Source organism: Oncorhynchus masou, chromosome 23 (assembly GCF_036934945.1).
Source record: "Oncorhynchus masou masou isolate Uvic2021 chromosome 23, UVic_Omas_1.1, whole genome shotgun sequence".
NCBI lineage: Eukaryota > Metazoa > Chordata > Actinopteri > Salmoniformes > Salmonidae > Oncorhynchus > Oncorhynchus masou.
In genome coordinates this window covers 54,428,983-54,454,988 of record NC_088234.1, presented here as the reverse complement: position 1 = coordinate 54,454,988, position 26,006 = coordinate 54,428,983, and the positions used below count along the sequence as shown (strand labels likewise).

Below are 26,006 nucleotides of genomic sequence, written 5' to 3'. Positions count from 1 at the left end.
AGCTGTGAGGAGGAGGGTTTATTCTCCAGGTCTTTAACTGTTTTCCAGAACCTATTGGGGTTAGACCCACAGAGAGAGAACTGCTCCTTAAAATAAGTAACTTTGGCCTTCCAGATACCCTGAGTGCACTTATTTCTAATTCGCCTGAACGAGAGCCAGTCAGCCTGAGTATGTGTGTGCCGAGTGATTTGCCAAATGGAATTCTTGGAGGTGGAGTAACATGCTGACCAGACCACATGCGCACAAGTTGATTTTGTCCACCCACACTAGACGGGATAAGGACACACGGGTAGAAATATCAAAACAAACTCTGAACCAATTATATTAATTTGGGGACAGATCGAAAAGCATTAAACATTTACTCCGACAATTAATCCACAGATAACCGGTCAACCGAGTTTGTTTCTAGTAATCTCTCCTCTTTCCTTCAGGCTTGTTCTTCTTCGAACTTTATATGGTGGTTGGCAACAAACTTTACGGTAAATTACCACAACCGACTGGAGTGTGGACCTCAGTTCATCTTTCAATCAACCATGTGGGTATATGCTTCTAAAAACAAATGAGGAGATGGGAGAGGCAGAACTTGCAGCGCATTGAGCGTTACAAATACAACCAAACTATATTTTAGTTCCTGGCTACGCAGACACTCACTGATGCACGTGAGCAGTGTGGGTGCAATGATTGAATAACATGTATGTGTACATTTAAGGAAGGTCCAAGCTTATTCGACAGTGTGGATCAAGTTGATTCTATACCAATTTACAGAGGCCAGGTCATGAAGGAAGGCTTGCGCATAAAAGTTTTTTTAGCAAGCGTTTCACTGAGCAGCCATTACGAACACAGGCTGTAAAAATAGTGATCACTAAGGTCATTACAGAAAACACCAGACTGATACCTATCAGGATCAGGTGGGTGTTTGGAGTCATACCTTGTGGGATTGGTAATAATCTGAGAAAGATTTAGAGAGTCCCATTGCTTTAGGACTTGGTCAGGTGGATTAAGCATGTCCCAGTTTAGGTCACCTAGAAGGGCAAATTCAGACTTAGTTTAAGGGCCCAGGAGAGAGCTTAGGGCATTTAGGGTACAGGCCGGTGCTGATGATGGCCGATAACGCGCAGCAACAGTCAACAAATAGTTATTTGACAGTTTAATGTGTAAAACCAACAAATCAAATTGTGTGGGGACAGACTTGGTGGAGACAACCAAGCACTGAAGGTGTTCCTTGGTAAAGATTGCCACTCCACCACCTTTGGAAGAGAGCACAAATCAGTGAAGCAGATATCAGAGCACAAATCAGAATTGGGGCTAGCAACTGTAGATGAGCCAGGTTGTATATGCACATTTCCAGGTATAAATCAGCAGTATTATAATCAGGGCATGGCAGAGGACAGGGAGAGCTCTGCAGTGTTGATTTACAACATTTGAATGTGCATTAGATGGCAACAAGATCACATTGTACAGCAATTTCATCAGGTAACATGAATACAAAGCCGGCGATAGGTGGTTAGAACAGAATGGGAAGCCAAGAGTCTGTGAAACCAATAGAGAGCCAGAGTCCCAAGTGTGGGAACAAACAGACTGTCCCACGGTTAGGTAAACAAACAAGTTCACAGTCAACAAAGCACGCAGGAGTCTTAAGGCAAATAGCATAAAACACAAGAGAAAATATAACAACTTGGGGCTAGCCATTTTAAGTTCAGAGTCACTCGCCCCAACAATGCATGTGTGCTGGAGGCGAGCGAAAGCTCGGGAGAGAGGGGGGAGTGTGGTGGGGGAACCTGTACCAGACGGGGAGACAGGTCAGGGCAGACGGTGAACAGATCGCCAGGTGGATTCCAAGCAGCAGTGCAGCAGGCAACGGGAATAGGTGTCACACCCACTTGGGAGAATCTTAAGTGAGGAAGATACCTTGTAGAAAATCTCAGCTTAGGTAGCTAATGTAGTTGGCAAGTCCCTGTCTGTCTGGTCTGTGGCTGTTGTATTTTGGGGATACTGAGGAGGATATCTTCTCTGCACAGATGAAGGAGGCATCAAAGGCCTCTGCAGTGGGGGAGGGGGGCTGTGAACCTCTCCTTTCATTGTTAGGCTCAAGAGTTTTCACACCTCTCACTTCACACTTCAGTGCTAATTTCAGTCAGATTCTTTCCATGCAGCGTGGTAGCCTTATTTATTAAGATGTATATAATAAGATGGGTCCCATGTCACTGATAAACATTGTGCACTGCAACGGATCCCGGTGTATGATTGTACGGATCCACAGTTTTGTAGTCAAGCAGCAAATTGTTTGCCTCGCAGCAGAATCGGGGCCTCTGACCTATGCCGAGAAGAGGTTCAGCATCTACCCAGATCTGAGTGCCGAGTTGCTGACACAGAGGGCGACCTACAGCTAGGTGAGGTCTCAGCTACACAAGCTAAACCTGAGATACGGCTTCATCCATCCGACAAAACTCATCTTGATCTTCTAGAATACAACACCCACGTTTTCCACTCCCAAGGAGGCTCAAGACTTCTTTGAGAAGCACATGAAGCCCAACACACAAGGAGGCGATCCGACAGATCTAGGCTAACCCTAATTTGACAGGCTCAATACTGAGATATGCTATCCATGCCCAATCATGCAGCCTGCCTATGGCTATGGTGCTGTCCTCAGCATAAGCCAATGATAAGGACACCCCCTCAATTGGATATTATTGCTGAAAATTGGACTTCGCTATTATTATATTTCCTATACAATGATGAAACCATGCCAATTAGTTAACAATGGGCAATATTTTTAAGTGTCATACAGACTGGTGCTGCTTGCTTGTGTGGATACAGTGTATTTCATCCCTATATGGGCTAAATGTGGCAATATAAATTGAAAGCTATTCCCCTAATATTTTTATTGTACTACCGTCAAGGATAGATGGCCAGTCCCATATGAGCTACCGCACAATTCCTTAAAAAAAAAACACAACATGTTTTTATGGCTGTCCACCTCCTTTTACGCTACTGAATTTATTTCCCAGGGAAGACTTGGGCTACAGGCCACGATTGTGAACATTAGACTGCGTTTCTTGTACTGTGCTTTTATTTTGTATTGTTTACATAGCAGAGAGCACAAAAACACTTTATACAAAATGACCTAAACATGTTTTAAGGTCATTTAAACCTTATTGCTGTCACGCCCTGACCGTAGATTGCTTTGTATGTTTCTATTTTTGTTTGTTCAGGGTGTGATTTGGGTGGGCATTCTATGTTTGTATGTCTAAGTTTTTGTATTTCTATGTTTTGGCCGGGTATGGTTCTCAATCAGGGACCAGCTGTCTATCGTTGTCTCTGATTGGGAACCATACTTAGGTAGCCTGTTTTCCCACTTTTAGTTGTGGGTAGTTGTATTTCTGTTTAGGGTTTGTTTCACCTTGCAGGACTGTTTCAGGTTTTCCTTGTTATTTTTGTATTCAGTGTCCAGTTCCGTATAATAAAGATGAACACGTATCCCGCTGCATTTTGGTCTGACGATTCCTCTTCTCCCGATGAAAGCCGTTACAATTGCTAATAATAATGAGAATAATGGATCATGGGTTATTGCTCCTACAGCCTTCCTATTTGACTGTTTAGGCTTGAGTTTCTGTTTTCTTTAGCCTACTGTTTTCCTTTTCTTTATTACCCACCAATACTCATCAACTCTGAAAACTTATGTTGAAAGTTCTGATAAATGGTTCCTTATATTTATGTTTAACGATTGTTATTTTTCAAATACCTTTAAGATCTAAGAATAAATATTCTGCTTAAGAGATTCCATATGTAAGGCTGCCACTCACTGTTATGCTGCAACCCTGTAATGATGGTTCAGGGTGGGGGGAACCGTGGAGGGGGGGGCTGGAGACATCATTCATATTTATATATATTTTTTTACAATGGCAACGCTAGCTATTCGCTCTTGGAATTTGAAAGGCTGTAATAGTCTTATCAAACCTATAAAAAGCCCTGCATTTTATCACTGGAGACAATTTTTGTACACATCATTGCCTTTTATATAGCTCTGTTGGCTGGGAGTCTCTGACTGCCAGAAGGGCCCAACATTGGCTGCTATTTGTATATAAAGCAGTTCTCTAGACACTCCCATACTACCTCACCTCACCTCACTTCTTAATTGGAAATCCAGCCACCGTCAAACTCGCTCTCAACGCTGGCTGGTTGTAGAGGTTCCGCGGGTCTCCACAGAGTCCAGAAAGATTACTTTTAGTTATTGAGCCCCTAGCGCATGGAATGACCTGTGGGTTACTTTGAGGCTTGACTCTGATCTCGAATTGTCAGTTCGGAACTTTGATGAGGAATGTGGTGAAGGAGAACTGCACTTCAGAGATTGATGTGTCATTTTATCTGTACCCTTATAAATGAGACCCTGGTCTCAATGGGGTTTCCCTGGTTAAATAAAAGGTACAAAATAAATAATATTAACCTCACAGCTGTCTTGATATCCTAGCAATATAGCAATGCTCCAAGAAACACACCTGCTCCAAAAGGACACACATAGTATACACAAACTATCTGCTTTTTCATCAGCCCCAAACAAAACTAAATGTGTAATCCTAACGATACATAAGAACCTCAAAGTCACCATAAAGGTAAATTAGGACAATCATTTATAAACAGTTGGAATTGTTGTCGTCGTTACATATTCTTACACATATACGTTGTAAACATTCTTGATTTATGATTGTGATGATGTTTACCTTCAAGTGTAACTTCAGTTAAACAAATTATTTAGTTATCGCGTGATACCTGCGTTACACACAATGCAATCTCAACGTACAGTATCAGAGGTCCCATTATATAGAATGTTATATGAGTAAGTTCACGGCACAGCTCATATCGTATGTTTTTTGACTGACAATCTCCTTGAAAAATCACTAACTACATTTTAGGACACAAAATCTCCATTGTGTGTCTAAAGCCTTAAATGAATACTTTGGGATTTTAGCAAATAAGCCCATTATCTAGTTCCCCAGAGTCAGATGAAATAGTGGACAACATTTGTAAGTCTCTGCATCCAGTATGAAGGAAGTCAGAGCTGGGTTTGTGAGCCAACACTAACTAGCGTTAGCGCAATGACTGGAAGTCCCATAGACTTTTAGTCATTGCGCTAATGCTAGTCAGCAACTTCTATCAAACTGCACACAAACATAAAAATGGTGTCCACAAGCTCATCTGACTCTGGGGAAGTAGATAAGGGCTTAATTCCCAAAACCCCAAAGTATCTCTTTAGACTTAAAAAAGGTGTGACTTGCCTTGAGTAGATTTTTATTGTCAATCACTCGCTACCAAAAGTATAACGGGTGAGATTGACAGACAGGATGTTCAGGTAGGAGGTACAAATATGGCTTGAGGGTAAAGACAATGGGGGATAAGAGAGAGAGGAAAGAGTGAGAATGTAGTTAGGATGAGAACCCTGGTGTGTGACCAAGTGAAGTGGCAACCACAATGTCTTATTGAGGTTTGATGGCCATATTTGCATATCTAGTCTCATGTTTTACTTTTGTTTCATTACCCAGGTTTGAAGGGGTAAATGGTTCCTTATTTTGTGTTTTACTTTATTTTTTAATATAATAAGACCTAAGACTGTAAGGCCGCCACTCACCGCTATGTTGCAACCATGCAATGCAGTGGTTACCAGCAGCTGATTGTGATTGACTGGTCGATCTCCAAGGCAATCCTAGTCGATCGGCAACATTTCTGTAAAAAACAACGATAAACTTTGCACCCTGTTGGCGGTAGGTGCGCCCGATTCAGCTCCCCTGCACGCTGGGTTGGCAACATGTTCCCATTTTGAACCATATTTCTGAAGGTACAAACTGCCATCCCGGTGGGCCCAAGGGGAGCAGATCAAGTGCACTATAGGCCTACCACTGGCCAATCGGATAGTTCAGATTACCATATCTGCAGTAACGTAGCAGACGTAAAAGAAAGATACCACAAAGTTAATACTGTGAGATTTCTAAACTTTTAAAACCATGACTAGAGATAGACTGTCAACGAATATAGCAAAAGAGAAAAGAGCTCGAAAAAAATCATAAACTCCCAAATATTGTGCATTAACGTAATCTGATATTTTCCGGTTGTGTAAACTGCACTCGTGCTTGGAAAGGGTTGTCATTAGTTACCACAGCCGCAAAGTCAAAAATTTGCTCTTTTAGTCTTCATTTAAGGTACTGTTAGCATGAGGTTAGCTGTGTGGTTAACTCTTTCCAGGCAGAGCGTTCGAATTTCCAAATAATAGTTATAATGGTTTAAAGCCTTAAAGGTGCACTATGCTCCACCACTTCCTGGTTGCTAAAATTCTAATAGTTTGCCTAATATCCGTTTATGTTATAAAACAAGCAAGTATAGTGTAGAAAATCGTTGTACCATCGTTGTACCGCTGTGAAATATATCTTTTATAACCAAAAATATTGTAATTTCAGCTGTTTGAAGCTGATGTACAAAACCGAAAGTAAAAGACAAAAAAACTAAACATAAGAACATGAAGTATAGAAATAGCGCACATAGAAACGATCTCCTGATTCTTAGACTCGCTTTCAATGAGATTGACAGATCTATAGTTGTTTGTGTTGTGCCCACCATCAGTTGAGACAGCGTGCTCTTGAATACAGGGTGGGTATCATGTTTTGGCTGATAAATGTACATACATTTGAATATAATAGACATTTCAACTTTCAACTGGTAGCACAAAGATGGTTGGAGGTCTACGCATCAGAGAATGTTTAATTGAATGGGAATATAAATTGTTATTGCATTTAAGTTGATATTCATTGTTGGGTAGACCGGTGGCCATATTTGTGCAGTAGCTGGAAGTTAAAATGTCAATTCAATGTTTATGATGTACCCACTAAATTGCAGTGGTCTGAAGGGATTTCTCCATTCTATGAAATATATTTCTATGATAGAAATGACACCCACCCTGTATTCAAGATAATGCTGTATCTCAACCGATGGCGGGCACAACACAATTACCTCAGATGATGTAAAATAGAGTCTAAGCTACAACACACGCAAAATGAATACAAAATCTGAGTTTACAAATGTTTTGATCATTTACCTTAGGTTAAAAAATATATACTTTTAAAGAAATTATAAAATAGTTTGAAAACCCTGTCTGTAAGCTTTACAATGTTGTCAAACTGAACCATTTATCTTTTTCCATTGATAAAGATATGGATGTCTGACTGTAGGATGGGTATTACAAATGGGTCAACTTTTAGCACCTCTATCTCCTAAATGTTTTGGCAGTTAGGCCCAAATTGTCCCTTTCTGACCACTTCGACCATGGGCCAAAATGTATGGAAAGGGGTGCGGTCAAAAAGTGATTGAAATCAGATGGAACGACCCACACACACAAACTCTTTTCTGACCCCCCTTCTACAGTGGTATTGGTGGTGGTAGTAAGAGCAATGAAGGGTTAATGAACTCTCAGCCAAAATCAATTAGTCAAAACCAGGTCAGAGAGAACGAGTAGAGAGCTGAGCTCCCGCTACCAGAATACACACAATGTAGAGTACACACTGCATGGGACAACAGAGAGGTGCTGAACGCACACACACACCCTCCCCCACCCCTTTACCCAAACACACGCACTCTGTAACAGTGGAAAAGATATTTGAGTCTAATTTAGGGTCAGAGCTGTTCTAAACCCAAACACAGTACTAACAGCTTGTGTACATCTAGGGCTAGTAGTCTGAAGGAGTAAGTGTAAGCCATTTTACGGCTAGGGGGTCACAGACAAAATGCCCTACTACAGGACTTAACCTGCATTTCTAACAAGTCTGCCTTCAATTAGAAATCATTCCACAACAAACACAACCTTCTAGGAACACACACAAACACCACTTCAGTGGGAGAGAATGGAAAACCATTGATTGCCACTGCAATGTTAGAAATTGCATCTAGGCCTCGCATATCAATGACAAAGACAGATTGATTAGGACGTTTGTTTTAAATGACTCCATTCACCAAACCCGGTGTAAATCCACCACTGTGTCAGCCTAGAAGAAGACGTTCTGCATACTGTGGCTAACTGATGTTAACGTGCCTGTTTTGTGAGGGCTATAGAGAGAGAAAGAGAGCGAGAGAGAGAGAGAGGGGGAAGGAGGAAGACGGCACAGCAGCAGGTGGACTCCAGATGTTGTCTCTCTGGGGGAAGGTGTCTGATATCTGGAACTCTCTCCATCTCTCTCTCCTTTCCTCCTCTGTATGTGACATTAGCCATCTGTCTGGTTACAGAGACAGAGAGAACGAAAGAGAAAAAGAGTGAGAGAGAGGACAGAGACAGAAAGAGAGACGCAGAAAGAGAGAGAACACGAGAGAAGCACCCTTATACTGCCCTCCCGTACAGTGCCTACAAACACACACACACACACACACACACACACACACACACACACACACACACACACACACACACACACACACACACACACACACACACACACACACACACACACACACACACACACACACACACACACACACACAGCTGGGGCTTGGTTCTGTTCCAGCTGAAGGCAGAAAGCTCTCTGGGGAGATGTCAGCTCACAACACCATGGATGGAGTTACAGCAGAACACACAATTTACACACTTACACAGACACAGCTGGAAAAGCTAAATGAGGTGTAGCAGTGCTTGTTTATTAGTGCTGATGTTGTCTCGCCAGAGCCATGATGAACGACACTGACTCCTATGGAATGAGCTAACGTAGTCATGTGCCGCTGGTGTGTGTGCGGAATTGAATCAAGTGGTGTAAAGTACTTAAGTAAAAAATACTTTAAAGTACTACTTAAGTCGTTTTTTGGAGCATCTGTACTTTATTATTTATATTTTTGACTACTTTTACTTTACTACATTCCTAAAGAAAATAATGTACTTTTTACATTATCCCTCACTAAACACAAATGCATCGTTTGTAAATGATGTCTGAGTGTAGGAGTGTGCACCTGGCTTTCCGTACATTTTAAAAACAAGAACATTATGCCATCTGCTTTGCTTAATATAAGGAATTTGAAATTATTCATACTTTTAGTTTTGGTACTTAAGTATATTTTAGCAGTTACATTTACTTTTGATTCTTAAGTATATTTAGAACCAAATACTTTTAGACTTTTACTCAAGTAGTATTTTACTTGGTGACTTTCACTTTTACAGGGAGTAACTTTCTATTAAGGTATCTATACTTGTGGGTACTTTTTCCAGCACTGATTGAATCACACGTGAAATCCCTCTCGTAAGGTTTAGAAGTTGGATAAGACTTGACAGCGAGACATTCTAACTTCACAAAGCTATCACATCTAGGCACGTTATTGTCAGATAGATACCTCAAGGCATGAAAGCAACATAAAATACCAGATAGAATAGGAGAGAATAGGTACAGAGAGAGTAGGGACACATGTCGAGGTGAAGAGCAGGACTCCTAACCTTGAAGGGCTGTTCCCTTACAGCTACTACTGTACAGCCACACAGACAATGAGATTCCCCTTCCAAGATGGCCTCCCCCTGGTAAAACACAGCCTGCCAGATTAGTGAGAATTTCTCTCCTGCAAAGCTTCTATATTTCCATATATTCTCATCTGGAGAAAATAAGGTTAGTGCAGCCACTTCTGCTCAGTAATTTAATACCCATGAAGTTTTCATTTTCTCTAGATGAATTATTAAATGTGACCTGCTGCTTGGCAGAGAGGTAGAGAGTAAAAGAGAGGTAGAAGAGAGGGAGTGTGAAAGACAGGGAGGAGGGATGAGGTCAGATACAGCTTCCAATTTATTGTTCCCATTCTTTCATTTCATTCCCCTTTAATTTTCGTACTCTAACTCTTTCTCTCTCCCCCTCAGTCTCTCTCTAGCTCACGTACACCGTCTGTCCCCAGCTGTCCTCACACCATCTCAGATAGCAAACCATACTGTATAATTCCGATAGATCATCTTCGTCAAATAGTTATTTGAAATTACTATGGAATAAATTATGATATTACAAAATAGCTCAATTAAAAGGTTGACCATCAGATTAGATTCTATGGGATTACCCAACCATGGGGTGTGCACAGTATTCTCCCCTCCCTCCCCATTTCCTCCTGTCCTCACCCTTTAAAGGGACAATCTGCAGTTGCTCCATACATTTTGGGACTTATAAATTAATGATATGTACCCATTGATTCTTGAAGGATTATGACTTAGAAATGTCTTAGTTCAACTGTCGTGCCCCATCAGAACCAAAATATAAGATTGTTATATGTTCATAAACAAAGTAAACATGGTTACAACTATTATTTTGATACCATGGATGGTCAGTCCTTGCATCCATAGCTCTTTCTACGAATTTGAGTGGTCACATTTCTCCAGCCCCATCCCTCAGCTTTTTACCCAAACAATGGCGGGGAAGGCGCTTTTGTATAGTTTCAACTACTGATTGCCACATTAACAGATGGCATAAAGGGAATTTCAGCTCATCTAATCTCTCTCTCTCTCTCTGCACAACTCAAAACCACAACCACAGTCATGAATGAATGTGCAGAGCTGAGTACGGAGAAGCAATAAAGGAACATTTTTCTCTCATTCTGATGTTTCTTGTGTTGCATTCATGTTCCTTATTTTTGCAGACAAATCGAAAGAGAGGGTGAGCGATAGAGAATGTTTGCACTTTGCAGGTGTAATCGTGGTGCGTGGCAGAGCCACAGAAAGTAGATAGAGAGATTGTCTTTATATTACCAGTTAACCATTAGTGACAATTTAGAAAAAAACATGCTTGGGAGTACTCTACTTTCTCACCCTTTTGACCTTTCAATTACCCCTTTTTCCTCCTCATATACACTCATTTACTCAATAATATACATGTCTATCTCAAGAATGCATGCAGCTCTACTGTTTGAAGGACAAACCTCCCTGGTGGATAAGTCTTTCACATTACAAGGAAATGCTGTACCTGTAGGTTCCAAAAAGACACAACTCGACATGACTGTCTGAAGTTATTCGCAACACGCACACAATATCTAGAACGTATTAATGTTGCCATGTACCCAAGGCCATGTAAACAGTGCAAAGTCAGGGACTTGTCTATCATGGGAACTAAAGTTTACCCACCACACAACCTCTCCCGGGAGGACTCACTGAAAGGCATGATAAAGAACATCCCTTTTGACCTCCAGCCAAGATTACACCTGGAGCTTTAACCTCAGACAGGGGGTGGGCCCTGCTGACAGCCTCATCTCATCACCAAGGCAACCCCATCCTTAACTGATGGTTGACTACGCCATTACAAAGCCCCTCCTCCATCACCATGCAGTACTAGCCTAATGCACACTGACTCAATGATTCTTAATCCTTCACTGGAACCACTGTGTGTGGATCTAAATACTGAACTCAATTCAAAATATAATCTACCATCTAGAGAATCAACTGCACCACAGATCATAATGTCTAGTTTGTCACGCGAATACTGGCATCACACTGTGTGGAATCTGAGTGGAAGCACTCCCAGGGAGGAACTAAGGAAGAGGAGGTGCCACTCAGCCATATATGGGCATGATAAAGATGGGTGATGTCTGGAATGACCATATATGGACCTTTACACAATTGGACTTCCCATAGCACCAAATATTGGCAACTAAATCATTTAAGGGCATTATTAATGGGAAGGAAATGTCTTGCTTCAATAAGGGTGATACTAATGAACTGATTGAGCCTATTGGCATATCACATCTAATTATTTATGTAGGCTTACTAATTATGGATTATGAAGATGGTTGAGCAGAATATGTCAAATGGTTGAGATATTCCCTATATCATGTTGTCAAATGTCAGAAATTATACTCAGACATACTCCATGCAACCAAAATAACTGTTGAACCTGATGATTTCTACAATGCAAAATTATATAATCTCCCACTCTCATAAAGGACACACAACAGTACTGCTCCTTGGTCATATTTCATGAGGTGACTAAAACCTCATAATTATTTACATTTAAGTCACTTAGCAGATACTCTTATCTAAAGCAACTTACAGTAGTGACTGTATTCATATTCCTAGTTTTCTTAATACTGGTTCAAATCCCGTGGGGGACTACTTCCGGCTTCGCGTTCCTAGGAAACTATGCAGTATTTTTTTTTTTACGTGTTATTGCTTACATTGGTACCCCAGGAAATCTTAGGTTTTATTACATACAGTCGGGAGGAACTACTGAATATAAGAACAACGTCAACTCACTATCATTACGACCAGGAATATGACTTTGCCGAAGCGGATCCTGTGTTCTGCCGTCCACCCAGGACAACGGATTGGATGCCAGCCGGCGACCCAAAACAACGACGTCGTAAAATGGGCAAACGAAGTGGTCTTCAGGTCAGGCTCCAGAGATGGTCACATTGCGCCCAGCATACTACTCGCCAATGTCCAGTCTCTTGACAACAAGGTTGCTGAAATCCGAGCAAGGGCAGCATTCCAGAGAGACATCAGAGACTGTAACGTTCTTTGCTTCACGGAAACATGGCTCACACGAGGGACTCTATTGGAGTCGGTGCAGCCAGCCGTTTTCTTCACGCATCGCGCCGACAGAAACAAGCATCTTTCTGGTAAGAAGAGGGGCGGTATGCCTTCTGATTAACGAGACGTGGTGTGATCACAACAATATACAGGAACTCAAGTCCTTCTGTTCACCTGACTTAGAATTCCTCACAATCAAATGTCGACCGCATTATCTACCAAGGGAATTCTCTTCGATTATAATCACAGCCGTATATATACCCCCCCAAGCAGACACATCGATGGCCCTGACCAAACTTTATTTGACTCTATGTAAACTGGAAACCACATATCCTGAGGCTGCATTCATTGTAGCTGGGGATTTTAACAAGGCTAATCTGAAAACAAGTCTCCCTAAATTCTATCAGCAAATCGATTGCGCATCCAGGGCTGGTAAAACCTGGATCATTGTTATTCTAACTTCCGCGATGCATATAAGGCCCTCCCCCGCCCTCCTTTCGGAAAAGCTGACCACGCCTCCATTTTGTTGCTTCCATCCTATAGACAGAGACTAAAACAAGAAGCTCCCGCGCTCAGGTTTGTTCAACGCTGGTCCGACCAATCTGATTTCACACTTCAAGACTGCTTCGATCACGTGGATTGGGATATGTTCCGCATTGCCTCCAGCAACAACATTGACGAATACGCTGATTCGGTGAGCGAGTTCATTAGAAAGTGCTTTGACAATGTTATACCCACAGCAACGATTAAAACATTCCCAAACCAGAGACCGTGGATTGATGGCAGCATTCGCACGAATTTCGCGCGAAACACTGCTTTCAACCAGGGCAAGTTGACCGGAAACATGACCGAATACAAACAGTGTCGCTATTCCCTAAGCTAGGCAATCAAACAAGCTAAGCGTCAGTATAGAGACAAAGTAGAGTCGCAATTCAACAGCTCAGACACAAGAGGTATGTGGCAGGGTCTACAGTCAATCACGGACTACAAAAAGAAAACCAGCCCTGTCACGGACCAGGATGTCTTTCTCCCAGACAGACTAAATAACTTTTTTGCCCACTTTGAGGACAATACAGTGCCACTGACATGGCCCACTACCAAAACCTGCGGACTCTCTTTCACTGCAGCCAACGTGAGTAAGATATTTAAACGTGTTAACCCTCGCAAGGCTGCAGGCCCAGACGGCATCCCCAGCCGCGTCCTCAGAGCATGCGCAGACCAGCTGGCTGTGTTTATGGACATATTCAATCAATCCTTATCCCAGTCTACTGTTCCCACATGCTTCAAGAGGGCCACCATTGTTCCTGTTCCCAAGAAAGCTAAGGTAACTGAGCTAAATGACTACCGCCCCGTAGCACTCACTCCCGTCATCATGAAGTGCATTGAGAGACTAGTCAAGGACCATATCACCTCCACCCTACCTGACACCCTAGACCCACTCCAATTTGCTTACCACCCCAATAGGTCCACAGACGACGCAATCACAACCACACTGCACACTGCCCTAACTCATCTGGACAAGAGGAATACCTACATGAGAATGCTGTTCATCGACTACAGCTCAGCATTTAACACCATAGTACCCTCCAAACTTGTCATCAAGCTCGAGACCCTGGGACTCGACCCCGCCCTGTGCAACTGGGTACTGGACTTCCTGATGGGCCGCCCCCAGGTGGTGAGGGTAGGTAACAACATCTCCACCCCGCTGATCCTCAACACTGGGGCCCCACAAGGGTGCGTTCTGAGCCCTCTCCTGTAGTCCCTGTTCACCCACGACTGCGTGGCCATGCACATCTCCAACTCAATCATCAAGTTTGTGGATGACACTACAGTGGTAGGCTTGATTACCAACAACGACGAGACGGCCTACAGGGAGGTGGTGAGGACCGTCGGAGTGTGGTGTCAGGAAAATAACCTCACACTCAACGTCAACAAAACAAAGGAGATGATTGTGGACTTCAGGAAAACGCAGAGGGAGCACCCCCCTATCCACATCGACGGGACAGTAGTGGAGAGGGTAGTAAGTTTTAAGTTCCTCGGCGTACACATCACGGAAAAACTGAATTGGTCCACCCACACAGACAGCGTTGTGAAGAAGGCAGAGCAGCGAGGTTAGATTATTTGTTGGTTATTACTGCATTGTCAGAACTAGAAGCACAAGCATTTCGCTACACTTGCATTAACATCTGCTAACCATGTGTATGTGACAAATAAAATTGGATTTGATTTGAACCCACAACCCTGACATTGCAAGAGCCATGCTCTACCAACTGAGCTACAGCATTAGCTCAAGCACCCTTTTTTCAAGAAAGTGCCATTAAATGCAAATGTCCCCACTCCAGTGAAACCTTTCCTCCGCTCCCTAAACGAGAAGGTAATCTTTCTGTGATTACGACCAAAACCCCGTTGCCTAGCAACACACAATTAAGGAATATGCTTTCAGAGAGGCTTTGCAGGCCGTCCATTAACAGATGAAATTACCAAAGCAACAAATGTCAGCCTCATGCACATGAATTTGTTGTGCTGAGCGTGTTTAACTTGAGCGAGTGTCATGGCTGCAGATTTTTACAGCAAAGAAAGCTAGCTAAACAGAAGGGGTCCTTTTGACATAAACAGAAGAAGCACCATACTTTTCCTGAGACTAGACAGCTTTCAATAATCCATTTGTTCCCAATCTGTAGTGGAGCTGTCAGAGCCCATGGCTCCAGAACTGGCAGAATCCATGGATGCCAGCCTAGTCCAGAGAGAACTGAGTGAATCTGTGGATTAGCAGTGTTGTAAAAGGAGGATCTACAGGATTAAACCCTCTCGCTTCTCATTACAGTCACTCAGAGAAAAGACACAATTGTTGATCGGCACATTCAGTTGATTTCAGCAGCACAGCTAGGACGCCAACCAACCGGTAGAAATAAAGCAGGTGCAGCTCACAGCAGCTATCTCTTCATATGCATTTTTAATCAAACAACTTTGATGATGAATCACACTTCTTGTAATCATAGCCTGTGGTGATACATTTCTGTATCACCAACATTATTAGAGAGAGAGATACATTTAACAATGTAGTTCATTTGAACATTTTCCACATCATTCCTTATCATTCCCTACAATGGTCACTGCTGCACCTGAACAGATCAAAGTGTACGCAACACAACACCCAATCTACTGCGCCAGGCTACTCCAATGCATCTCATCACCATGATGCAACAAGACCGTCATGTTTACTACAGTAGGGGCCGGGGGGAGAGGGGGTGCGTGGCCATTACGGGTCTCCTCTACATTGCAGAGAGATTTTTGCTGAAATAAAACCATAAGCAGGATGATGCTATAAGCTGAGACCACTCTTACACAACCCACCAGCCCACCAACCCACCAGCCCACCAGGCCTGTAGATTATGGCAGATTTAACGAGTTTGCCCTTGCACTGTGTGGACAAGCTCCAAATGCCTTTCGGATGAGGTGAAGAGAAGGGAATACAGCTCCTAAGCAAAAACTCACTCACACACACAGACAGACACACACCACACATACACGCATAAACTCATGGCTCCAATTCTCCTACGTTTAACAGTGACCATGAAATACTGCCCACCCAGATTGGTTGGACAAAGACAGCTACTGACATGGAATGTTTATGCTTTAAAAGCAGCGTTGCTGCTGACGACAGCACACACCGTACCACATCACCCAGTCCCTACCCCACTCCCACACTCCACCTTGGTCATCAAAACCATTGCGTGTGACAAATACTAGCATGAAACAATACAGACGACAGCAAGAGTCGTAAAGTGTGCAAAGATGGCTGACAGTTGACACACGAGAGTCTAAAACACATCACTCAGAAAAAGAAAGGTACTCTCAGAGCTTTTCAACAGGGACTCTGACATTTTAGGATCACAACAGCTGACTATAGATAACTAGGGCATGGGTTAAAGCCAGTCATACACCCCCCCCCCCCCTAAAAAAAACAAAAACAGAATATGGATATAACTAAAGCCATTCACATAAAATAGGGTAGCCTTTATATGAAACATCAAGTTGAGATGCTTATCCATTGTCAATGCAATACACAGGTTAGCAACAAGCTGAGCTGCATACAGCCAACAGACTAAAATGATGTGAAAGCAGCAAAGACATCAATTCATCTCAATCCACCGGAAAAGTATCTACAACACTTGAACGTTGAGTGGGAACCAGATAAATGGCTCTTTTCAGCTCTTGGTTTAAGAGCACTGCAAAACAGTATCCTGTATTCGATTCATGCCAAATAGGTGTCATAAAGTGAGCAGTGTCGTAGCCTCACATATTCAACTATTATTTGAGAAAGGGGTTATCCACATGTCAAGGCTATCCTGACAAGAATGGGCATAAAAGAATGAATCGTGTTGAAAAACCACAATACCTAATTGTTGTCTTAGCTACAGTACAGAGTGAATGGTTATATAACCAAATCCCTCATTTCAAATCGAGAAAACGCAATAACTGCAACAAGAATGCAATGAAGAATGGCTCCTTTAGTAACCAATCAATGCACTACAGCCAAGAGACTAGGGGAGCGAAGGAAGAGGAGGGAATGCAGAAGGGATAAAAGTGTGCTTTACTTGTATCTGGTGATGCCATGGTGGAGACGATAACAGGTGGGCCGGTACGGCGGCTAAGCTTCTGGTTGGCGGCCATAGCACTCTGGCTCTGCATGGTGGTACCCACGGGCATCATGGCGCCATCAGACGGGGTGCCCCCAGCTTTGCGCATCATCTGAGGGCTGAGGTGGGGGCTGTGCATGGGCGACATGGGTTGCAGGCTACGGTCCCGCTTCATCAGCTCCATGGGCACTGTGTAGTTGGTGGAGTACGCCTTCGGGGCCTGCTGAGGTGGCGGCAGGGCAGGCATGGACACTGGCACCTGCTGTTGTTGCATGGCTTGCATTGCAGCCCCTGACATCTGCTGGTGCTGGGGCATGGCAGCCATCATCTGCATGCCCGGATGCATAGGGACACCTGGGTGTTGGGAGTATGCAGACACGGGCCGGGACTGGACAGGGACCATGGCACCACTGTAGGGCCCCGGGGTACGAGGTCCTGGGTAGCCCTGGGTGGTTTCTAGGAGGTGCTGAGAGGGAGCGCTGTTAGGCCTCCTGGCCATGGCCTCGGCCATCGCGGGGGAGATGGTCTGCATGACACCAGGGGTCTGTGGTGGCATTAGCCGTGGATCCATGCCCATTGCCATGGCCTGCTGATGATGTTGGTGCTGCTGCTGCTGTTGGAGGTACATGTCAGAGCGGTGGCTGAAGCTGTTGGAGCGGCCCCGCATGGGGGCCTGTTGCTGGGACGTGGGTGTAGGCTCCAAGGGCCTCTTGACACTGATGGCTACCCGCGACAGCACACGCGCCTGCCCTAAGTTGGGAGCCACAGAGCGCACGTCATTCTCTTCCATGACTGCCAGCATGGCGGTTGTGTCAAAGCCCTGCTGGATGAGTGAGGAGATGGTACTCTCCGAGAGACCCTCATTACGAAGCAGAGCCAGGAACTCTGGGTCGGCGTTCCTCTTTGGGTCTGCAGGCGTCTGGGGGGCTGTGGGAGGTGGAAGGGGAGGGCTACAGGGGCTGGTGGGGGAGGAAGAGGGGCAGGAGCGGCGAGAGGAGGGTTGGTGTTGTAGACCTGCATGTTGGTCTGTGGAGGCTGTTGTTGTACTCCGTAGGGCGAGGTGCAATCCTGCCTCATCATCATACCTCGCTGTTGCATGCTCCCATCCAGCCCCTGTGTGTTAGGATCCACCACCAGGCAGGTGGCTGCGGGTTGCTGCTGCCGATGGTCCAGGGGACGGCCGTTGATGTCGGTGTAGACCGGCTGTCCAGCTAGAGGGGGTGGCTCAGATGCGTACCGAGGCGAAGATGGTTGTTCCATCCCATAGTGAGCAGGAGAGCGCTGGCCATCTGGCATCATCTTGGCAGCGGCAGCTACAGCTGCAGGCTGACTGTAAACCTGGTTCATGCCATGGGCAGTTGGCGGAGGAGGGGGAGGAGGAAGAGGAGAAGCCGATGGAGGACCCGGAGGTCCGGGCCTCCCTCCCTGTCCCTGGTCCCATGGCAACCGTCCCACTGGGTTCATCCCATAGTGGGACGGGGATCTGTTAAGCGGGTGAGGCTGTGGCTGCTGCTCCACCCGGTAGAAGCCCCGGGGATCCTCCGGTGGTCGGGGAGCCATAGCAGGGTCATGGGGATAATATTCCTGGGAGACGACGGATCCTTGGTGACTATGAGCCATGTTTGGACGGTCGTAGTGGTTTAGCTCAGGGACTGAGCCCTTTCTCTTTTCGCAGGGATCAGCAGCGTAGCCCTGCTGGCTATACAGAGAGTCCTGGTAGGAGTAGGGGTCTCGTTTCAGATCCAGGTCAGGAGGACGCACCCCAGGGGGTGGCTCGTAGTAACCTCCTCTGTCTCCCCTGTAAGACAGCGAGTTGCGTCGGCCCGCAATCCTGCCTTGGTGGTCGTAAACGCTTTCTCCCCCGGACCACTGCCCCTCATTCCCCCCCAGGGTGTCCCAACTGTGGGAGCGACCGATATTCAACTGCTTGCTGGTGACGAGCATTGGAGAGAAAAAAACAGAAGACAGCTTTACAGAGGAAAAAAAAAAACAAGCAGGAGTAGTTGGTGTTTTCTTTCAAGTGTTCTGTTACACTTTACATCAAGAGTGGAAATGAAGGAGGAGGACGGAGGAGGAGGAGATGAAGCAGTGGGGTGTATCGTTTCACCTGATATCCAGCTGTAAGGTTTTTGGCTCCCCTGAGGTCCTTGCTATCAGGTGGCTCCCCCTTGACAGGCAATCCTTGAATAATTTATCTCTGGAAATATTATTGCTGGTGGTGAGAAGGGATAGAGGACACCACACACACACACACACACACACACACACACACACACTGTGCAAATGTTGCAAAGGCGGCAGCAGCTACTCCACTGAACCACAATGACAGGGTCCGTGCTTGGGCTGGCCACCAACTGTGTAGGCTACCCGACGTGGTGAGAGGAGGAAAAAAGGAGGGAATATTAGAGGGAGTGGGATGGGAGAGGGTCGTAGGCAGGGGCTTGTAATAATCCAGTAGGGTTTTATCCTTCCCCTACTCTGGGACACTTTAGTCGCTCTGGCGATTGCTATGACGGATTACCGTCTATATAAAGCCTGATTAATTCCACTGCCCATCGTGACGTCACGTGAACCAGATAAAACATATCTCTGATTATTCTGCCCATTTACGAGGGGGCACACCTTCATCCACAGCTGTTGCCCGGGACACTTACCTTGGACTGATCACTTGATTGGGTCGTCAATGAGTTGCAGGGCCGGCTGGGTCTCGTTCATTGAGCAAGAGGAGATTCACGCCATACCGCTAGTATCCCTCAGGGAGGGGGAAGGCAGGCAGGCGGGTAATTGAAAAGAATACAGATCTCACTGCTGTCTCATGTGCTGTCAGGAAACATCAAATCCACTCTGATTGGACACTAATCTGTTGCCGGCGCCGACACTGCCAGAGTGACCACGCAACTGCTGTGAAACTCGCCCAAAATGTCACTTACGCCTCTGTAGCCTCCTGTCTCCCCTCACTGAGAGGACCTGATAATTGTCACGAGAGGACCGGGACTCTGAGAAACAGAAACCATGGGTGGACATGGGAAACAGACTGTTAAAAATATTCACACTTTGAAAAATGATTAGAACAACATATTGTCTGCCACTCACAAAAATGAATATAAATTATTAATTGACCTTGAGAAATAAGCATGAAAGAAACGAGCGAGAAATGCACCCACGGATTGTCCTCAAAGCACAATTTACATGTACAATTGTGGAACTAATGCCATTTGTACCCAACCACATTCTATCTACCTGCTGTTACCACAGCACTCCACCCAAAGCCTTGCTGATCCACTTTACAGAGCAAAGCTCTGAAACTGGATTTTGCCCTGACAGAGAGACCTGGGGAGAGGTAAAAGGGGGGAGAGAGCATTTTTGTCACCACACATGCAATCCCTAAGCAATCCCTCAAACCCTCTGGGAGTCCGTCCTATCCTCACAGTCCCTTGTGACACCCTGTCCTTAGGCTTACTGTACCTACCTGCCTGGCCAGCTGACACTTGATCCCTGTTGGAGAGCTTCCCTGTTAACTGTTGTGGCAGAAAGGACACCTTCATTTTCATTAACCCAGTCCTGGGATCAGTGCCGGGGCCTCGTGTTTTCTGTTGTTATGACAGCTAGGGGACCCTCTCAAATAATCCACCACGTTGACAAATTATACTAGAGTTTACCCTACATTTGCTTTTTATACAATCGTGAAGACCCAGATTGGACACTGGACTGCAGTGGTGGATCATGCTTTCGTTCGTTAATCAGTGTTGCGTAATTAGGGAGATAAGAGATTGCACTGGACAGGAAGTAAGTGGAAAAGCTGAAGCGCCCACTGCTATTGCATTATGGGTTGAGAGGAAAAAGGGGATTATCGTTGACAGTGGAATTGACTTCAGACCAACTTAGTTTGTGTTTTTTTTATACTAGTTCCAGGAAACTATAGTTGACAGAAGGAAATAAGGCAAGTGAGATGGGGAGAGAGGGAAATAGATGGATGAGAGAGCGAGAGACGGAAGGCAGCTTGGGGGCACTGATATTAAAATGAGAGCGAGTTTCTCAATTCGGTTTCATGCTTGAAAGATTATCACGGTGAAAAGTAAACTAATTAAGTCTTTAGGGACTTTGGGGAAACCAAAAGGCCTGCACATATGTAGAAGCACGCAGTTATCTATAATAAAGAAACCTTACGTAGCATATGCCTTGTGGGAATAGGGTTAAGTTAACTTTGCAAAACATGAATATCGGTCACTGGAAACCATTGCATTGTCCTGCCACCAACAAACCCTGTGTGTACGTACAACCCATGTTTCAACACCATCAGAGAAAACCTCAAAGTCCCCTCTTACTGATTTCCTTCTGTGATCTGGTTCCCGAGAGAGAGTGCTAGCCTAGACCACACATCTTTATCAAATAGATCTAGATAGAGAATGTGTTCTGGGTGTGTAGATCTAATCATACAGGAGCAACGAGGCAAAGACACTGTCGACAAACCAAGGATGAAGTATCCCTACTCCCTATACACCGGAGTATATACATGACATTAAAGGCATAGTTCACCCACATGACTAAATCACATGTTGGTGTCCTTACCCTGTAAGCAGTCTATGGACAAGGTATGACCCCAATACATGCTTTGGTTTTGTTTTCCCTTGCACTTTTTCAAATGTTAACTTTTGAATTGGATTTGTGCCCCAAATGCTAAAAAGTTAGCATTTGAAACAGTGGCCAGTTAAACAAAACCAAAGCATGAATTGCTGTCAGTCCTTGTCCATAGACTGCTTATAGGGTAAGGTAACCAATAAGTCATTTTGTAATTTGGGTGAACTATCCTTTCAAAGCTGAGATCCACAGCGCCACTGGTCGCATTTGTTATTGTTTTGTTTTTGAAACAGCGCAGAGGAGTGCAAAAAAATAAATATCATAGTACATACTCTGCTGTTCTATCATAGTACATACTCTGCTGTTCTATCATAGTACATACTCTGCTGTTCTATCATAGTACATACTCTGCTGTTCTATCATAGTACATACTCTGCTGTTCTATCATAGTACATACTCTTGCTGTTCTATCATAGTACATACTCTGCTGTTCTATCATAGTACATACTCTGCTGTTCTATCATAGTACATACTCTGCTGTTCTATCATAGTACATACTCTGCTGTTCTATCATAGTACATACTCTGCTGTTCTATCATAGCACATACTCTGCTGTTCTATCATAGTACATACTCTGCTGTTCTATCGCACTTGCAATGACATGGCAGTTTCACCGCCTCAGATTCCAACTTAAAAACGCAGTGTGACATTCAAATGCAGACTTGTGGAAGTACGTACACTATTATGAGAGAGAAGACACAACAGTGAGCCACTTGTACAAACCCAGTATTTTCCGCTACAAGTGGTAATATTTCTTGGTACACCTTGGTATTGTAACTGCTGCTCTCATTGTTCTGCTACATGAACAGTACAGGGGTTCCTATTCAACAGGCTCTCATTGTTCTGCTACATGAACAGTACAGGGGTTCCTATTCAACAGGCTGTCATTGTTCTGCTACATGAACAGTACAGGGGTTCCTATTCAACAGGCTCTCATTGTTCTGCCACATGAACAGTACAGGGGTTCCTATTCAACAGGCTGTCATTGTTCTGCTACATGAACAGTACAGGGGTTCCTATTCAACAGGCTGTCATTGTTCTGCTACATGAACAGTACAGGGGTTCCTATTCAACAGGCTGTCATTGTTCTGCTACATGAACAGTACAGGGGTTCCTATTCAACAGGCTGTCATTGTTCTGCTACATGAACAGTACAGGGGTTCCTATTCAACAGGCTCTCATTGTTCTGCCACATGAACAGTACAGGGGTTCCTATTCAACAGGCTCTCATTGTTCTGCTACATGAACAGTACAGGGGTTCCTATTCAACAGGCTGTCATTGTTCTGCCACATGAACAGTACAGGGGTTCCTATTCAACAGGCTGTCATTGTTCTGCCACATGAACAGTACAGGGGTTCCTATTCAACAGGCTGTCATTGTTCTGCTACATGAACAGTACAGGGGTTCCTATTCAACAGGCTCTCATTGTTCTGCCACATGAACAGTACAGGGGTTCCTATTCAACAGGCTCTCATTGTTCTGCTACATGAACAGTACAGGGGTTCCTATTCAACAGGCTCTCATTGTTCTGCTACATGAACAGTACAGGGGTTCCTATTCAACAGGCTCTCATTGTTCTGCTACATGAACAGTACAGGGGTTCCTATTCACAGGCTCTCATTGTTCTGCTACATGAACAGTACAGGGGTTCCTATTCAACAGGCTCTCATTGTTCTGCCACATGAACAGTACAGGGGTTCCTATTCACAGGCTCTCATTGTTCTGCTACATGAACAGTACAGGGGTTCCTATTCAACAGGCTGTCATTGTTCTGCCACATGAATAGTACAGGGGTTCCTATTCAACAGGCTGTCATTGGTGGCTGCATGTTTCACATCTGTGAAAGACACCATTAATCAGAGTATCTAATCTCTCCAAGGCCACCCACACGGATGCCCATGTTTAATAAGCCCCCTACATCTCATTGTCACTCATAACCCCGCACCCTGGCTCGATATGAATAATGCATCTTAGTCAGACAGACGGGGGGAGGGTATGTATGCCACGTGTGTGTGTGTGTGCGTGCGTGCGTGCATAAACTCACATGTGATGAGCTGATTTGTACTCAGTGCACAGCAAGCGTGCGTGACCCTGGATCTGTTCTGAGCCTTTGACCCTGTTCAAGGCAGGTCCTCTCCGTGTCTTCTGACATGTTACAGTGACAGCACTTCGGTAACGTCCCATTACGCTAAGACACGCCACCGATGTAGCCAGCAGACATGAATACTGACTCGACCAGACATCAAAAACCAACTGCCTCAATATTCATCCACAGCAGTTCACTCCTTGCGTGATTCGAATATTAAACACACATGAGTTGGGGGTAGTAGGCACACTGTAGGTGAGAGGTAGAATAGGGATTCAATTACATTGGCCCAACGTTATTTAGAATTGGCACGGCTTGACCTCAATGCATATTGTAAGTTGCTATGTGACTCCAATAGCAATACTACGACTGCCTTGTTTGGTGTGGGTGGCGGCCGTGACATTTTGTCAGATGGTTGTTGACATGCAAAAGGCTGCCGGTCCCGCGGTAAATGACCCTAAATTAGCAAACAAGCTGCTAATGCAGACCTTCAGGAACATCTATATTTGAACAAGTTAAATAAATACATGTACTAACCACCATAACAATAAATCCATTATCTATTTTAGGTAGGTATAAAGAAACACGATATGAAGAAAATGTTTTTCAGGAGAACAGAATGTGACTTTGCCTACCGTATTTTATCTGGCTGTGCTCCATGCCATGGGCTGTAGCCTTGTTCATTTAGCAGACGAGATATGCTTCGAAGTCCCGTGCCATTATTTTATATCACATGATTTCATAGTAAGAGGAATATCATTTCACTTAGCTGAATGAAGTAGAACGGGTATTTTTCCCATTTTGGAGTAAGTGCACATACGAAGGCTAGGTTGGACATACAAATGGTCCTTTGAAACAGGTCCTATAGGCTACACTAGATTTAGAGTAATTTGGCAACTTCAGTTGTTAATAATGATACAAACATTAGAATGTCTTATAAATCAAAATATATATATGGCCTGCATAGGCTTCTGATGATTTGAGTCACTTGAGCTCTGTTCCTTGCCTCAGGCTGCACACACTGTTCTCTAATCAAGTGATCATATTATCACCCATCAGACGATTCTCAATTTCATATTATCTTTACTAATACGCTACATTTGTTTTGATTTAGAACGGCCCATTATCAAAGGGCAGGAACAGGAGCAGGGGGTAAAAGTACATTTCATCTGCCTATACACTGGAATATGGAATGGAGGCAGCTTTCCTGCCTGTTTGTTCGGGTCGGCGACTTACTTCACTCCACACATCAACCACTGTTTGAGGAGCATGCAGCCTCTCGCTGCACGACAGGGGACATTCCGTCCAAGCTCAGTTCGCCAAGCGCTCCCCAAAAGTGAAGGGGTCTGAATACTCTCCGAATGCAATGTATATAGTAGAAGCCTATGGATCTGTATCAGCTCTAATATGTGTTTGGGTTTTTAGAATGAATCATCACCTTAGAAAGCGCTGTCCATTTCCTTGTTAGGCTTTGAAACAACATCCACAATGACCATGTTTTCCACTCAGTTTCAACCTGTTGTTGAACATCTTTCTTCAAATTGATCAATCACAGTGAGGTGAGTTTTAAAAACACTATACTGTTTTGATGATAAGTGTTTGATGTGATTTTTGATTGCAATTGATGTCAGAGTGGTTAGAAGGACAATAGAGCCTTGAGTACCAGGCCACTAGCGAGTTGGGTACTACCAAAGCATGTCCCGAGTGCATAGAAGGAGATTACTGTGACACAACAGTCACATGGAATTTTACTGCAGTCATGACTCATGACTGACCGGTAGGGCAGTAACATGCTGACCAGACCACTCGTGTTACAGGCACGAGCGTTACAAAACAAACTGCTCACGGGCATCTGCGTGGCCAGGCGCTAAAATAGAACTTGGTTCTATTTGTGACGCTTCACACGCTGCAAGTCCCACCTCTGCCATCGCCTCATTTTTTTTAGGAGCAGAGTGCCCTGCCTGCTGCCTTGACTCCCAGAGGAACCAACCCGGCACCGATCGGCAGTGTGACCTGTGCGGCCACAGATGGTGCACGAGACGGAATCTCTTCCGGTCTCCCTGAGCGCAGCACCTCCCAGCTCCATGGGCATCGGAGTGGTGGTGCTGGGGGATGGAACTGACAGACCTCGAT

The 26,006-nt window shown here is 44.6% G+C and overlaps 1 protein-coding gene across 3 annotated transcripts in view; it reads right to left on the bottom strand.

Annotated features, from left to right (window-relative positions):
• The window catches only part of LOC135511058 (C-terminal-binding protein 2-like), a 97,193-nt gene that overhangs the window by 29,630 nt on the left and 41,557 nt on the right, over positions 1-26,006 (bottom strand). Inside the window, exons 1-3 of one of the 3 annotated variants that reach the window (XM_064932542.1) lie at positions 18,234-19,332; positions 17,503-18,183; positions 17,107-17,439 (exon numbers count right to left, since the gene is read on the bottom strand). The exons of 1 other annotated variant lie outside the window; for it this stretch is intronic. In XM_064932542.1, coding sequence (XP_064788614.1) covers positions 17,107-17,439; positions 17,503-18,183; positions 18,234-19,092 — 1,873 coding nt within the window. In that variant the 5' untranslated portion in view covers positions 19,093-19,332. Of the gene's footprint in view, positions 1-17,106; positions 17,440-17,502; positions 18,184-18,233; positions 19,333-26,006 lie in introns of those variants that run through there. One more of the 3 variants, XM_064932544.1, reaches the window with a different exon arrangement.